The sequence below is a fragment of the Petaurus breviceps genome, unplaced genomic scaffold, assembly GCF_028583685.1.
Source record: "Petaurus breviceps papuanus isolate PSGF00001 unplaced genomic scaffold, PetGlider_PUasm1.0 175, whole genome shotgun sequence".
NCBI lineage: Eukaryota > Metazoa > Chordata > Mammalia > Diprotodontia > Petauridae > Petaurus > Petaurus breviceps.
In genome coordinates, this window is record NW_027185764.1 from 63,781,962 (window position 1) to 63,799,072 (window position 17,111).

General features: G+C 40.3%; 1 protein-coding gene and 1 long non-coding RNA gene across 2 annotated transcripts in view; one reads left to right on the forward strand and one right to left on the reverse strand.

Moving 5' to 3' along the window:
- SHB (SH2 domain containing adaptor protein B) overlaps positions 1-17,111 on the reverse strand; it is a 352,341-nt gene that overhangs the window by 99,102 nt on the left and 236,128 nt on the right. The window contains exon 4 of the mRNA XM_069085291.1: positions 8,521-8,692. Within this exon, the coding sequence (XP_068941392.1) occupies positions 8,521-8,692 (172 nt within the window). The remainder of the gene's footprint in view (positions 1-8,520; positions 8,693-17,111) is intronic.
- Positions 8,280-17,111, forward strand: part of LOC138158937 (uncharacterized) — a 40,154-nt gene continuing 31,322 nt past the window's right edge. The window contains exon 1 of the long non-coding RNA XR_011167769.1: positions 8,280-8,499. This is a non-coding gene — a long non-coding RNA (uncharacterized lncRNA). The remainder of the gene's footprint in view (positions 8,500-17,111) is intronic.

Sequence of the window (17,111 nt, forward strand, 5' to 3'; positions counted from 1 at the left end):
TGCGAGCAGCTTCCTTTTGAGATGATCTCCATTCACACTGTATATATCTCGTCAGATATTTGCACACTGTCTCTCTTATTAGAATATAACTTCCTTAAGGGCAGCGACCAGTTTTTCGCCTTTCTTTGTATTCCCAGCCTTTAGCACATTGCCTGGCATACAGTAAAATAAATGCTTGTTGACTGACAATCCCTATAAAATCCCTATACTTACATATATGCTTAAAGGCAATTAAAGGAAATTGCTGTATTAAAGAACACTGACCTACTTGGGAGAACCTGTTATTTTATTTAATAAGTGAAGTTTTGCAACATAAGAAAACAAAGCATCATAACAAGTTAAAAGAAACCCAGAGAAGTTGGGAAATTCCTAACAGTGAGCAAATGTGGGGAGTTGGCTTTCAAGGCTGAAGAGGAGGCAACTATAAATGGATCCCTTTCACTTGCCTCCCTCCACTTGCGGGCAGTTCCTTCTTTTGTGGCAAAGAGTGGAAATAATTTCACGGACCCTACACCCCGGTCTCCCTTACTCATGGGTTTCATGATATGGCGCTACATTTGCATAGTTGAAGTCCTTAGAAGGTGAAGAACAATGCCAGAGCCATAAGATGAACGTGTAAATTTCAAGGGAAGGAAGATCCTGGGATCCTGCCTTACCCAACTCTCCAGTAGAATCTTTTCCTGCCTTGGGAATGCAGATAGGTGGCTGGGACTGGGGAAAGCACAGTTGTTAGGCTTTGCAGAGAGACTCTTATCTTTTTATTTCTTTTTGGAGGGGGAAGGCACAATTGAGGTTAAGTGACTTGCCCAAGGTCACACAGTAAGTGTGTCAAGTGTCTGAGACCACATTTGAACTCAGGTCCTCCAGACTCCAGGTCTGGTGTTCTATTCACTGAGCTACCTAGCTGCCCCAAGACCCTTATCTTAAGGAGATAACAGAAGTCACTGGGGAAATGCATGCAGGAGGGACCTGTCTCCCCTGTCAACTCTTAGCACTAGTTAGTAGGGATGTCAGGCACAGAACCTTTCAAGAAGGGTGTTGGCCAGTGGAGAACCTGTTGTTCCTGTTGCTGCTGCTGGGAGGCTAATCAGTTCTGTCTCTGCTACTAAAGAGTACAGTAATAGACCACACTCACTTTTTACATATGCCAGATTTGGGGAAAAAAGTGTGGCTTATATATTTGGATGAATGATATTAGCTAGTTGATAAGGGGCCTGACTCTCCAGATGGTCATAATATTAATGAGAACTCACATTGACTTGGCAGTTTATGTTTAATATGTACTTTTCTCAAAATAACCCTATGAGGTAGGTACGTACCAAGTATTATTATCTCCATTTTACAAGAGAAAAAACATGTGTTAGTGAAGAGAACTAAGAAATAACAGAGAAGTGCCAATGGATGTGAGCTGGGGGCCCAGAACACAGATTTGGCTAAATTAGTGGAATTCTGCCACCGAAGCAAATGAAACATATCTAGCATTTGTCTGCTCGAGACAGTTCTTGTTATTTATAAAGCTGTTTTTGTGACATCATTCATTCATTTTGTAGTAGGGGTCATAACTTTTTGTTCAAGTTGTTAGAAATAAGAAATTTTTATTCCTAAACAAACATTTGTCAGAACCCTGATGGTAGCATCTCTGTTCAGTAATATGCCTCTGATTAACAATTGCTCACATTTCTAGACTGCCTAAAATTTTGCTAAATATTTTACACATCTTATCCTTTCATCAAATCTGTGAGGTAAATATTATTATCTCTATTTTACAGATGAAGAAACTTAGGGTAAGTTATTTCACTAGGATTATACTGTCAGTGTCTGAGGCAGGTAAATCTTCCCACTTCCTAGGTCAGAATGCCATCTCCTATGATATGGAAGTCAGTTACTAAAGCAATGTTATTGAAACTTGGCCCCACCTCTCATTTGGTGAATGAAGTAGAGATGACATTAACGAGCTACCTAGAATGAAATCAGAATGTCAGGACAAATTATAAAACTTTCCAGCGGATCTACCTTGAACCTCATATCCTCTACCAAGTGGAAGTGAATTACTGGGGAACATTTCAAATATCTGAAAGGCTGTCGCTGTCTCACAGAAGAAGAATTATGCCCGCTTTGCTTAGTGTTAGGAATGGATCTAGGACCTGATGGGTGGAAGGTGTAGGGAAGTTGACCTCAGCTGAATATTATTTCTGCCTCTTGGACTGGAGGGCAGAGCATGAAACTCCTCATCAAATCTCCCTTTATAGAAGTCCCAGAAGCCTAGCCAACTCTTCATTCCTTAACCAGCTGCCCTGCTTGGTTTTAGCTCTACCATCACCAGCCTCTCTCCATCTCCAAAAAGCTCATCACCAGGAAACTCATCATAATGGAGACTGCTTCAGCTTTGGTCCTCAAACCACATCAGTATGCCCAGCTGTCTCTGCCCCCTGATTGGTAGGCTGTAGGGTAAATGAATCCTCCCAAAACCTCCCTTTGAAGAGGGCCCAGAAGCCAGTAAATTCCTCATTCCCTACTAGTTTCCTTCCAACTCTACCATCATCATGGTCTCTCTTTCTCATACCTTTTCCCTTCTCCCACTTCTGCTTCCTTTTGTGTCTTCCCCTAATAAATGATAAACTCCCTTGAGGTTAGGGACTGTCTTTCTTTTTCTTATTTGAATCCCCAGTCATTAGTGCAGGGTCATAGCACATAGTAGGTACTTAATAAATATTTATTGTACTGTATTGCTATAACAGGAGGAAGAACTTTCTAACATTTAGAACAGTCAAAAAAGGGAATAGATGGCCTGTTGTGTGTTCCCTGTCACTGGAGGAGTTTTAGTGGAAGCTGTTTTCCAGAAATGTTATGGAAAATATTTACAGATTGGGCAGAGTTGGATTAGATGGTTTCTCTGCCAGCTCTATAATTCTGTGATACTGCAGTGTCCTTTGGGGGGTGATAACAGCTCAAGAACCACAGTTTTTAACATCAATATGCTCTTCTGGACACAGCTATGGTGGGAAATTTTTTTTGCTCAATTTAGTATATTTGTTACAAGGGTCTGACCTTTCTTCCTTCTTCCTTCCTTTCTTTTTTTTTTCCTCCTTCCTTGTTTCTTTTTCTATTTGGGAGGGGAAATTGAGGCTAGAGATGGGGTTGTCACAAAGAAAAAAGAAAGAAAAGAGCTCCACTGAAGCATTTTTAAAAATACACAGAAGAGAAGGAAAGCCAAAAGGAAACCCAGACAAGCAGGATTTCCTAGAAAGTTTATGTTAAATTTACTACATGCTTAAAAGGGAGCTGTATGTAATAAAGCTTTGTGGTTTCATGTTCGATCCTCTTTTTTCTACTCTACTTTGCATATGGGAATACTCATTTTTTGGGTGTTTACATTTAGAATAAAAATAAATAAAATTTTAAAAAGAGAATGAACAAAAATCAATTTAAGACAACCTGACCCTCTGATTCTCCTTTCTCTTGTATTTTCCTTCATATGCCCATCACAACAAAAGGAATGTCATTCTTTGCTGCATCAGCCATTTGCATCTTTCGGCAACTTTGTTAGGATGTGAATAGCAAAGAACAAATTTGGTAATGTTCTTAGAAGAATCCAATTAATGTGAGTCTTTTGGGACCACATTCTTTATTACTTTACTATAAACTCTAATTCTATTCTAGTGAATTTCTGTAGGGAATATTACTGTGGCTGTACACAAGGAAAGCTGCCATCTCCCAGGTCTCAGTGTGGGACCTAATGCATATTAGAAGAGCATCCCAGAAACTGGAAACTGGAAAAATACCTCCTTTCTTTGGTCCAACCAAAAAGCATTTATCGAGCACTTATTATGTGTGGTTGAAGTGTTGGGAAGAACCCAAAGGTAAAGAAGCCACTGTCTCTGTCACCAAGGAACTTAAAATTAGATGAGTGAGATATGACATAAACTCAGGGAAAACAAATAAACAAACAAACCTGCCACATAAGGTAGTATTGGATGAGTACATGACTGAGGATGGAAAAATAAAACATTTTAAGAGTTCTCTAGTGGGAGAGGTTACTGGGATGTTCAGAGAAGCCTTCCCAGGATCAATCATTAATAAGTCCTAGTACAAAGGCTACGTGGCTACAGAAGAGAAAGGAGATGAATCCTTCCATAGTTCAAGGATCTAATATTTCACTGGTACTACCACTCTCTGCTGATTGAGAATTCTCTATGACTCAGTAAATGGCCTTTATGTGTTACTGCGGCTGGAAAAAAAACAAAACCAATCATCTTTTGCCCAAGCTTTTGGTAACTAAACTCTCCAAACTTGGCCAAGCTGGTTCAAGAATTACAGTACCTTATCTGGTTTGTCTAGTTTGTTAGGACTTGGCAAAGCTGGCCCCTGAGTGGTACAGCTTTTCAAAACATGGGTCATCTCCATTTCACAATGAAATACTGGAATGGGACAACAATGAAGGGACTGGTTAATAAGTGGCTCATCCCTTCCAGGCTTCTGCCACAATCTGGATTTGTATTCCAGTGTTGGACCCCCAGATGCCTGCTGCCTCAGGTTCCAGGGTTGGCCTATAGTTTCCAAGTACCCAATAGTGTATTTCCCCCAAGAATCAGACAGTAAGACATATAGCTAAAAAATTCCCCCTCATAAATCTGGGATCTCCCACTTAATATACACAGCATTTGTGAGAAAAGCGGTCATAAACTCAGAATATAATGGTAGTGATGCACACAGAGAGGCAATGTACATGGCCAATGCAACTAAAAATTCTGGTACTAAAGGACCTGGGAATCCTTTATCTCTCTGCGGAGTGACATAGCTGTATGCTGCTAATCTGGGCTGTGAAGGTCTGCTGTTCCCTCCCAATTTCCAGGGCTGGCTCTCTCAGGTCCACAGCCAATCCTTTTTTTCTGCTTCAAGAGCTCCCATTATAAGAAGCTGTTTTCTCCCTCTGGTGACAGACTGCCCCATGGTATCTAGGCCTGACTGGAATGTCTTTGCTCCCTGTTGGATGCCGTGCCTACTGGAGGAGTAGCTGCACTTAGAAACAACGTGGCCATTGGGCCTGGGGCAATGGGAGAGAAATTCTTCCTCTCCCCTTACGTGGAGGTTCTTTGTACTAGGCTCACATTAAAGATGATCACAAGTGTGTGATGGGGACCTAGCAATCCTCGTTCAATCCAGCAAGGACTTTACATTTCCTAAAGTGTTCATATCTTGTTAGCACAATAAAATCTATATCTCCTGATTATATACTGGGGGTACTGTCACCCTTTCATTCTGTGATTAGATCCTGGGCTTTCAGTGTTTTATTTTATGCATTTAAAAACATTATTCTGAGGGGTGGGATCCATAGATTTTACTAGATTGCCAAAGGAGTCAGCTAGGTGGCACAGAGTGCTGGCCTTGAGTCAGGAAGGTTCATCTCTGTGAGTTCAATCAAATCCAGCCTTAGACACTTACTAGCTGTGCGACCCTGGGCAAGTCACTTCACCCTGTTGGCCTCAGTTTCCTCATCTGCAAAATGAGCTGGAGAAGGAAATGGCAAACTACTCTGATATCTTTGCCAAGAAAACCCCAAATGGGGACCTGAAGAATCAGACATGACAGAAAGCTGACTTAACAAGCCAGAGGGATCCAGGACACAAAAAAGGTTAAGAAGTCCAGTCCTAATGAGTGAAGTTGGCATTTAGTGCTGGTTTCAGCGCTGGGGAGGGGGTGGTTTAAATGCAGGACAAGAAGAGCGGGCGGTCATAAGGTGAGGTTGGGGACACAGGCAGAGGTTCTAGAGCCTCCTGCTTGTCTCTGCACTCAAAAAAGAGTAGACCATGAAGTAATGTGTATGTGTATGCAGCACGGCCACATTTTTGGGGGGGGAGGGCAGTTGGGGTTAAGTGACTTGCCCAAGGTTACATGGCTAGTTATCTGAGGCCGGATTTGAACTCAGGTCCTCCTGACGCCAGGCCTGGTGCTCTACTCACTGCGCCACGTGGCCCTCAGGAATCAATACAAGTGTTTCTGTGGCCCTGAGCAACAACAGCCCCCCAGGTACATACAGACTGAGTAGCCACGGTCATAGGCTCTGGGTTCTGGTCAGCTTTGGCTTGGGGTCTCCTGAGGGCGGCTTCCACACTGGAGGCGGAGGTGCCTCTGGGGTGGGAAGATGGGGGGCTAGGAGCAGGGAGGGGGGAGGCTTGTACAACCAGGATGGGAGCTGGTATTCCTACAATGTTTATCAGCTGACGAAAGTCTGGTAATGTGTTATTCTTCCTTTCCGTGAACACACGGAAAACTTGCTAAGAACAAAACAAAACAAAATGACTGTTTTTTCAGCTTCCTGGAGCTTTCTGAAGTAAGAAGATTTACCTTGCTTTAAAAAAATTCTATTCATCAAAATCCAGATTTATAGAATTAAAATATGGGGGAGGGTGATATCTTATAAAAAAGATTCAGGCATGGGGCGGCCAGGTAGCACAGCAAGTAAGAGCACCGGCTCCCATGTCGGGATGATCTGGGATCGAGTCCGGGCTCAGATACTTAGCACCACACCCAGAAATAACTGGCCGTGTAACCTTGAGCAAGTTACTTAACCCGGATTGCTTTAAAAAAAAAAAAGATTCAGGCAAATGAAATATACCGGTGAATTTAAACCAATTGCTTTTAAATGGTTAATTATAAGAGCATATGCGTATGAGAAAGAATGAGGTGTGTGTGTGTGGGGGGGGCGGTATTAGTTGTTGGGGCAGCTAGGTGGTGCAGTGAACAGAACACTGGGCCTGGAGTTGAGAAGACCTGAGTTCAAATCCAGTCTCACACGTCTGCTAGCAGTATGACCCTGAGTAAATCACTTAAACTCTGTTTGCCTCAGTTTTCTCATCTGTAAAATGGGGGTGATAATAACAGCAGCTGCGTCCCTGGGTGGTTGTGAGGATCTAATAGGATAATATTTGTAATGAGCTTAGCACAGTGCCTGGAAGGAAGGAAGCACTTATAAAAATATTAACTATTATCGTTGTTGATGTTATTTTATTGTTATTACTGTTGTTATTATAACTTGTACTGGTATAAAGAAGGTATTTTTTTGGGGGAGAGACTTGCGATTTCATCGTTTAAAGGAAAACTCCCAATTAGAAAATATACTCTACAATGGAGATCAGACCTGGTCTGAAACTTGGAGCCCAGGTCCCATCCCCCACGCCATACTATTGTCAGCTACAAGAAGATTGATCAAGTTCTGTCTCCTGTGCTGATGAGCTGTGTGACCCCATGTAAGTCACTGAATCTCTTTATCTAAGTTTCCTCATCTGTAGCATGTATCTGATATCTGCTAAGCTACTTTCCAGCTCCAAATCTATGTATGACCCGATAAGCTTCTTTGACTAGCAATAATTGGAAGGAATGACTTTGTTCCACAAAATAAAATCTGTATTTTTTTTAAAAAAAGGACAGGCAGTAATGAGAATAGTTTGATGGTTCATCATTTTTTTTCATTCCTCATCTCTGATAAAAAGGATTACCAAAAATGTACTATATTTAAGAGATTTTTCTAAAATATAAAAGGGTTTGTTTGGGTGAATTGAACTAATGATTTCACTTACATAGGGGACTCCCAATGAGAAAACTCCCTTTCCCAATGGAGAACAGCATCTGCACTATAATTTACGGATGGTCTTAGAGAGTTGCCTAGGGCACTGAGAGGTCAAGCAACATGCCCTATGACCTAACTCAGACCTTCCTGACTTAAAGGTCACTTTTTTTTTAGGGCAAAGGCAGGGCAGTTGGTGTGAAGTGACTTGACTAAGGTCATACAGTTAGTAAGTGTCAAGTGTCTGAGGCTGGATTTGAACTCAGGTCCTCCTGACTCCAGAGCTGGTGCTCTATGCACTGAGGCACCTAGATATCCCCCAAAGGTTACTTCTTTAAATCCAGTATGCCCTGATGCCTCTCCCAAAGGGGGTCAAATAAAAAGAAATGTTCCCCTTGTTGAGGACATAAAGGGGATGATGATTAAGTAGGTACATGACCATAACTGATAACATTTCAAATTAGACCTCTGAATAATTACGACTACCTAAAAGTAAAAAATGGGGCAGCTGGTGGTGCAGTGGTGGTCCTGAAGATTCATCTTCCCGAGTTCAGATATGGCCTCAGACACTTTCTAGATTTCTAGTCACTTAACCCTGTTTGCCTCAGTTTCCTCACATGTAAAATGAGCCGGAGAAGGAAAGGGCAAACCACTCTATTATCTTTGCCAAGAAAACCCCAAAGGGAGTCATGAAGAGATAGACGTAACTGAAACGACTGACCAATAATAACACAAGTAAAAATGAGCTGTCTCAGTTGGTAGGGAGTTCCATTTCAGGGGAGGTCTTCCAGGCTGGATGGGCCACCAGTCTTGAGTGCTACCGTATGGAGTTAATGGCCCTTGAGGCCCTGCAATTCTACGAGTCACAGTGCAACCCCAAAAGCAGTACTATACAACATAGCAGTTAACAAAGTTATCAGGACTTCAGCATAAAGGTAGGTCTTCTTTGAACTTACATTTGCTTTTCCAGTGGGACGGTAGGATCGACTCTTTCTCCCAGTATCCCACAGAACTCTGGGCTCCCATGTTTGATGGGCTTGAAGCCTCCCCCTGGGGCTCGGAGCTGTCGACGCCTGTCTCTGGAAGGTGAGGGGGAAGACTGCCTTTTCTCATTGCCATTAAACTGTGCTGTAAGAGACACAGATGAAAGAGTTATCAGAGAGTGTAAGAAGCATGATAACATTTTTTAAAAAGTGTAAATACCTGAACAAAACAATTTGTTCCAGGGCTTCCTTCACATGATAAGGATATTATTTACCCCTTTCAAACTGGTATTTAATGCTTTAAAAGTGAAGAAAAATGTTCTTAGCAAGGTGTCCCATTGAGGTAATTTTTCCAGCAGTGAAAACTACAAGGCTAAAAATATATTTGGCTTTTTAGAACTTGATAATCCAGATGCCCTGAAATCACGAATGAGGCAACTGTTTCTGTTGCTTGTTTAAAATGTTTAATGTGAGTGTAACTGGGATGAGGAGTTACTGAGATGACTCAGTTACTATTTCTTCCATACTTTGTTATGACTGGTCGGTATTCGGATTGGGTGGGTACATTTTGTCCTTTTTTACTCAACTATAAAATGATGAAATATGCTTTCTGCAGATTGGCATGTATGGGGCTTACACATGGGATTAGACAAGAATAGTCCCAGAGTACTCATTTGCTCTCTGATAAAAAAATTTAATAATCCATGTGCTGGTAATCATAAGTATGGAATGAGTTACATATTGAGATCTTACACATGGCTCTAGATAGGAGAATAACACAGTATAAAAGCCATAACAACAAGCCATACATGTCATATCAGAATTGTTATGAATTTAGGAAAGAATGGTATGGGGCTCTTCAGTAACATGACATCCAGCCTACTGTTGGCTGGTCATGGTCAGACACGACTGAAAATGACTAGACAAACAAGGATTTTGATTTTTAAGTAAGATTTTTATGGTTTGGGCATGTAAAAGCAAGATTGATTTACTTCTAGCAGCCAAGCAAAGGATACTTTTTGTTCAGTGGAATAAAATCAGTTACTTTCATTGCCGGTTGGAGTAAGGCTAACAGACATCTCACAGCCCTCTCTCTCTGTTCTCAAGAGACCTGGGTCCTGTTTTGAAATGAGTCCTGATTTAAAAGGAAAGAATACTATGTGGAACTGTTAGCATACTCCCCCCTGGAAAGAAGCATCTTAAGAAAACATTCAGGGCATGTCAGAACTCACATTACTATGACTTTACTAAGACATGGTGAGCTTGCAGCTTTCTAAATATAACAGGTACATTTCTGGATTGAAGATGACCAAATAAGGTGGTGAGAAACTGGGACCACATGAATGCCTCTTCAGCTACGGGATGAAGAAATGAAGCCTGCCAGGATCATAGCCCTAACCTGAAGGGTACAAACAGGATGCACCCAGACTATTACCCCAGCAGAACTAGTTTAGTGAATCTGAGATCTCTGGCATTTGTAAACCTTCCCCTGGGGGGAGGGCGGGGCCCCCAATAGTAACTGCAAAACACTCCACTACTGGGCTAAGAAAAAAAAAGCAACAAAATAATATATAGTTAGCATTTTACACAGTGCTCTAAGATTGGCAAAGGGCTTCACATATGCTATCCCATTTGTATTTTGTAACAACACAGGATTATTATCCTCATTTTATAAGTGAGGAAAATGAGGCTGAGAAAGGGTAAGTGATTTGCCTGTGGTTACACAGCTGTTGTCAGAGGTCTCCTTAAACACCAACTGTAGCTAATTTACACGCCATGCAATTATACTCCATGGTCAATGATTAAAGGAGATGAGTCAGAGTTCACAAGCTCATATATTTAGAGCTGTAAGTGGCTTAAAGTTCTTCTAGTCTGACCCCCTCATTTTACAGATGAGGACACTGAGGCCCGGGGAGAGGCAATGATTTGACTTAGGTCACACAGGTAGTGGGAGCCTAAGGTGGAACTCACCCAGGTCCTCTCCATTCCAGCACTCTTTCCATGCTGTTACTGTGCCAGTGAAGGTTGCAATGTTTTCCATTCCTTAAGTGTTGCAATCAAAATGCAAACGTCTGTTTGCAACCAAAATGTCTTCACAATTCATTTTCCCTTTTGGTTAATATTTATGTGTCAACTACATTTCTTCCTCAAAATATAGTTTAGAGAAATGGAGGAAAACATTTCCTTTCATAATACAACATCCTTAACAAGGAGTGAATCTGTGAATGGACCAGGGCTAAGGGGCAGTTGCAGAGGCCTACAATGTAACTTGCAATCAACTATTATTTTCAATAAGAATAAAATTGGGGCAGGGAAAGCAGCCACTCTAATATGGAAATCTTCTGTCTGCTGGGGATACATGAATGCTAATGTACTAGCTTTGTGCCTGGAGCCCCTGAACAATATACTTAATTAGATACTGAAAACCATTTAACTTAACCCAGCAGAAATGAGCCTTCTAACACATTTTCCTGGATGCAACCATCATAGCAATATTGTGATGGTAATGTTGTATTTAAAAGTCAGTACCCACATGAAATCCTTTGACAAAGAAGTCTAGAGTTTAAATTTGAAGGCTCCTGCAGATTAAAGCCTCAGCCAGGATGACATAAACATCTGGCTTGGGGATCCTGATTCATTTTAAAAAAAAAAAAAAGAAAAGAAAAAGAATTTCAAGTGACTAGAATGAGAAAAGTGTGTGATCAATAGGCCCAGCTATAGAACCGAGACATTCAGTCAGTCAACAGGAGCTGGTGAAATGGACTGTAGTTCTGGTGTGGAGGATTATACCTCTGGGTGAGGTAGAGAGAGGGAAAGAGACAAAATTTCTTTGTTTCAGCAAGAGTTGAGCAGCCCAATGGGGGAGACTCAGAATGGTACAATGGAGAAAGCAATTAGTTCTATGGGCTAGGAAACCTGGCTACTTGGCCAAGTCCCTGACTGGGCTCTGTGCCTCCTCATCTGAAAATGAGGGGGGCAGGAGGTTAAATTTTAAAGCTCTGCCCCCTATGATTAGGGGACAAATAATACAGTACAAGCATACACTTTCAAAATCACGAATTTTGAAGACTCTGTAGTGCTTCTACCATGGCACATAATGTAAAGTTAATTTTTGTTCCTAAGGCACCTTATGAACAAAGGTGACAGAAAATACATACGAGGATGGGTGCCATTCTATTGCTCTATTTTGAAAGTGATCATTCATTTTATTTCTTCCTCTTACACATAGGGCACATTGTTTTCTTTTCTCTTTTTAACTATTGGGGAAAAATATATCTCTGGAAGCATACTCTAAATGACCATAATCTGGGGGCAACTAGGTGATGCAGTGCATAGAGCACTGGCCCCAGATTCAGGAGGGCCTGAGTTCAAATGTGACCACAGACACTTACTAGATATGTGACCCTGGGCAAGTCACTTAACCCTGACTGCCTCTTTCAAAAAATGACTGAGGATAATATTTCTTTTTTTTAATTGCTATTGATCTTTTATTTTAAAATCATCTACAACTCCCAACAGACAGTTATGTTTACTGATTGACTCATTCAGTTTCCTCACCAGTAAAATGGGGATATTAATTGTACCTTCCTCCTAAGGTTGTTGTGTGGATCAGATAACATATGTAAAATGCTTTGCAAGCCATCAATTGATGCACCATAAAATGCTAGCAATTATTATTGTTGTTAATATATTTCCTCCTTTCAGAAAATGATATAGCAGATAAAAAAGTTATATAAATATATAATATTTATAAATTAATAATAAATAATAAAAAAATAAAAGATCATAAAAAAGATTTTTAAAAAGCTCATTCAGCAAAATTAACCAATACGAAGAAGTCTGACATTTATATGCAGTGCTAACCCCCCACTTCTGCAGAGATGGGGGTGGGGCGCCCTCTTCTTTGGGGTCAAGCTTAGTTATTATAATTCTGCAGGATTCAGTTTTGATTGTTTAGATGCTGTTATTTCTGCTTATATCATTGGAGTCATTGTGTATTTGCCTTTCCTAGTTTAACTTAATTTTGTATCAATTCATATAATTCTTCCCATGGTTCTCTGTACTCATCTTACTGGCTTTTTAAGAAAACTGTGCCATAACATTCTGTTATATTCACGGATCCAAAGCATTCTGCAGTCTGTGGCTATTGCCCACATTTTCACAAAAGGGTGCTAAATTTTATGAATCTGAATCGCAGCTTTTTGGGGCCTAAATTTTCTCATCTATAAAATTAGGGATTTGAACTAGGTGACCTTTAAGGCACCATCTCTAATGCCAATACTTACTTCCTTTGTGTCTCAATTTCCTCATTAATAAAATGAGAAGAAACGACTGCTAAGGTTTCCTTCAGTTCCAAAATTGTGGGATTTGCTAATCCTCCAAAGACCTCTAGGAACACTGACTCAATAACAAAAATGAGATAATCCCTTACAATGAGGATATCTGGTCGCTCCCCCAGGGAAAGGCCCTGAAGGTTGGTGTGCTAAGTCTCAAGCAGAGACCAGGCCCTAGAGACAGTATAACATGGTTTCTGGTTTACTTGAAAAAAAAAAAAAAAAAAGAAGTATAATGGGAAAAACTGCTAAAACATATAGCAAAGAACCTGGCAATCAATCTCAGGAAACCTAACTGAGAAAAGTTAGGGGCTTGCTCATAGCAGAGGTTGCTGGTGTTGCAGTGGACAGAGCAGGGTTTAGGAAGACCTGAGTTCTAATCTAACCTCTGAAACTAGCCACAAGGCCCTGGGCAAGTCACTTAACTTATGCATGCCTCAGTTTCCTCAACTGAAAATGGAGAAATTAATAGCATCTACCTTCGAGGTAAATGAGATCATATAAATAATAAAGTGCCTGCCCCAGAGTAGATACTGTATAAATGCTTATTTCCTCCCCATCCTCAGTCACTGAGCTAATAATACATTTTGGAGGCAAGGACACAAATCTTGGTTTCATTTGACTCCAGATCTAGTACCTTTCCCACTATATCACATTAAGAATTAAAACATTCTCCATGTAGAATTCTACATTCTACTTAATGTACACCCTATAAAAGAAAAAGAAAAAACTTTTCTTCAGTATGAAGGGAGGGCCAAAAAATTGTAAGGTTTAAATGGATTTTCCGTGTGTATGTGTGTGTGTGTGTGTGTGTAATGATGGGGCATCACATACCTACCCCTCTCCATGTGGAAGGAATAACTATACACAGAGACTAGCAAGCTGACCCATTTGACTGGATTGTAAAGTGCATAGCTGGCTGGTAAAGTATGGTAGCCAGAAGGCAAAGGATTTTAAAAGTTAAAAAAAAAAGTTCTCAGTCTTTCCTAGAAGAAAAAGGGAATCACTGGGGTTTCTTGAGAGGGGAAATGATATAGCGAGACCCGTGTTTTAGGAATATTAGTTTTGGAGTTATATATTAACATTCATTCAAAGCAATTCGCTCGGGGCAGCTTTGCGGGGTGTGTGCTTGTATGTTCCCCACATCTAGGTGGGCAGCACTAAGAGAAGTAATAGGGTACTCTAAGGAAGCTTAAGACTTAGTCTCTGTTCTGGAGGAATTGGCTTTTAAGTGACAAAGGGTGTAGTATATTAAAATGAGTTAAATGAAGGTCCTAAAGCCGATGGTGCTGGGGAGCAGGAAGAGGCTAGAAGACAGAAGATTGGAAAGTAGAGTGGGGTCAGATTTCCCCTCTCTTTTCCTTTCTTTGTATGCCTAATGGTTAGCATAGCACCTCACATATAGTAAGGGCTTAATAAATGCCTGTTGACTGACTGCTTCTAATAGGGATTTCTCCCATCATTTGACCAGAGGAAGGACAAGGAAGAGAAACTCAGATCAGTTAATTTTGATCCATTGAGGCTAAGAGGCAGGCTTGGGGAAAGGGGCTCCTATCTAAAGTCATGCATTTAGATTCTCTGTAGACTTAAATTTTCAAATGAAATCTATTACGATAATGTAGCTGAGAGAAAATTTATATACAATGCTTTGTAATCTTTAAAGACAACATACTTGTTAGTTATTAGTAAGCATAGAAAACTGAGGTAGAACTGTACACAGACACCAGGGTTCATTAATGGAGGAAACTAGACGCCTGATGTTTTTCTTCTTTATAGTAAAATATCAGTTTTCAAAGCAGTTAAATTGGCTAAAATCTAATAATGTCATAGACAATACTTTGATTCCCCACTGAATTAATTTATACATTCATTTGCAACCGTAATTGTATACCCATATATTGTAGCGAGAACAGGTGGAATTGAATGGCAAGCTTAATTAGGCAAATCATTTTCCCTTAAAATAAAAATATTCAAACTCCAATCGTAGTAATTCAGTGGTGAAAAGAGAAATCACAGAAGCTCTAAACACATAACAGTTTTCTTTCCTTCTAATTAAATTTGTCTTTAGTCTGCAGTTTAAAATGGCAATATTTTTAATTTAGTGATTTTTCTGCAGAAGATAAAGATATAAAAGAATTGTATTTAGGGAAAACCATACCACCCTCACAAGCCATTAAAATGGTGGAAATGAATTCATTTAACATGTAGGTGATTAAAAATTTAATCTGAATCCAAGAAGACCTAAGTTAAACCCAAATCGTGGCAGCACACTAGGATAACAATGCTCTTCTTGGCTGAGCCAACTCTGGCCAGCAAATCTGAGCAACGATTCAGGGAGAGCATTGATTCTTTCCAGGGGTTGGGCATTTTATCTGCTGGGTTGCCTTCTCTCCTCTGATACTGCAAGCACCCTTATCATCTCACCTCCCAAAGGATCTTGGGAATTTCCCATCTGACTTGCAGCTGAAACCTTCTGTATATGTTGTCTTCTTCATTACAAGGTGTGTTCCTTGAGAACAGGGGCCTATTACTATTCTTAGTGCTTAGTAATGAGTGCTTAATAAATACTTGCTTCATTCATCCATTCATTCACACCTAGACTACTGCAAAAGACTTTTGATTGATCTTCCTGCCTCAAGTTTCTTTCCAGTCCAGTCCATCCTCCAATTAGCTATTAGAGTGATATGGGTCTCTCACCTCCAGGACAAATGATAAAATCCTCTTTTTGGAGTTTAAAACCCTTTATACGCTGGTTCTTTCCTACCTTTCCAGATTTTGGACATCTTACTCTCTCCCACATCCTCTACAGTCCAGTGACTAGGGCCTCCTTGCTATTTCTTGAATAAGACATTCCATCTCCTGATTGGGCATTTTCACTGAGTAATTCCCTATCCCTTGAATTTTCTCCCTCCTCATTCCTTCTTGAGTTTCTTTGCTTTCTGAAGTTCCAGCTAAAATTCCTAATCCTCCTGAATGCTAATGCCTTCCCTCTGAGATTCCATCTCCAATTCATGTTGGGAGACCTATCACAAAATACGGTGCTCTTCTCATTTATTCTGATTGTTTGTAAAGATGGTCCAAGGCAGGCTCCTGCTGCACAACACCTTCTCTTAATCTAGAGCAGTGAGGGTGGTCCGGGGGAATGACTGACAAAGTAGTTTAATTAGTTTTGCTATATAACAGATTATTGTTAATTTCGTTTATATAATTTATGTGGCCACACCGAAGTTTATTGTCTAAGTCTTACGTTTAAGTTGACTAAGAGTAAGAGTTCTCAAATGTGGGTTGGGGACTGTAAACAAATAGAGACATCTATAATATTCATACTTTGGAGTGATTTTCCATTTTCTTGTTTCTATACATCTGAACTGTCTGCAAGTCTATCTAGTGCTGTCCAAGAAGTTAGGGAAATGGAAGGAGGAATAGTCTAAGATAGCAGCTCTCTACCTTTTTGTTCTCAGGACCCCTTTATACTCTTCAAAATCAAGGACCCCAAAGAGTCTGTATTTATATGGGCAGCATCTCCAATATTTACCATGTTATAATAAACTTATCACATGTCAACATAAACAACCTATTTTTATAAGAAATGTATTTTCCAAAACAAAAAGTTAGAAAGAAGTGTAGCATTGTTTGATATATTTTTTTGTAAAACTCTTTCATGTTTGGCTTAATAGAAGACAGCTGGATTCTCATCTGTGTCTGCATTCAATTTGTTGTGTTAGGTTGTTTTGGCTGAAGTGTATGAAGAAAATCTGGCCTCACACAGATTAACAGTAATAGCTAACATTTATATAGTGATTACTATGTGTCAGACACTGTGCTAAGTGCTGTACAATTACAATATTATTTGATCCTCACAGTAACCCTGGGAGGTGCTATTATTATCCCCATTTAACAAATGAGGAAACTGAGGCAAACAGAGGTGAAATGACTTGCCCAGGGTCAAACTGTGTCTGAGGGTAGATCTGAACTTATGTCTTCCTGACTAGGTGCTCTATCTACTGTGCCACCTACCTGCCCCTGTGTAGTTGGGAAAGGCAAATAATGCCTCAGTAAACAGTTTTGATCTAATGGATCCTTTAAAAGGGTCTTGGGGATGTCTAGGGGTCCTCGGACCACACTTTGAGAACTTCTGGTCTCAGAGCTTATAAGAGGAGTCAGCACTGGCCTTTGGGAGAGGCAGTGCATGCATACAAAATACCTACCAGTTGGCTGGTGACAAGAAAG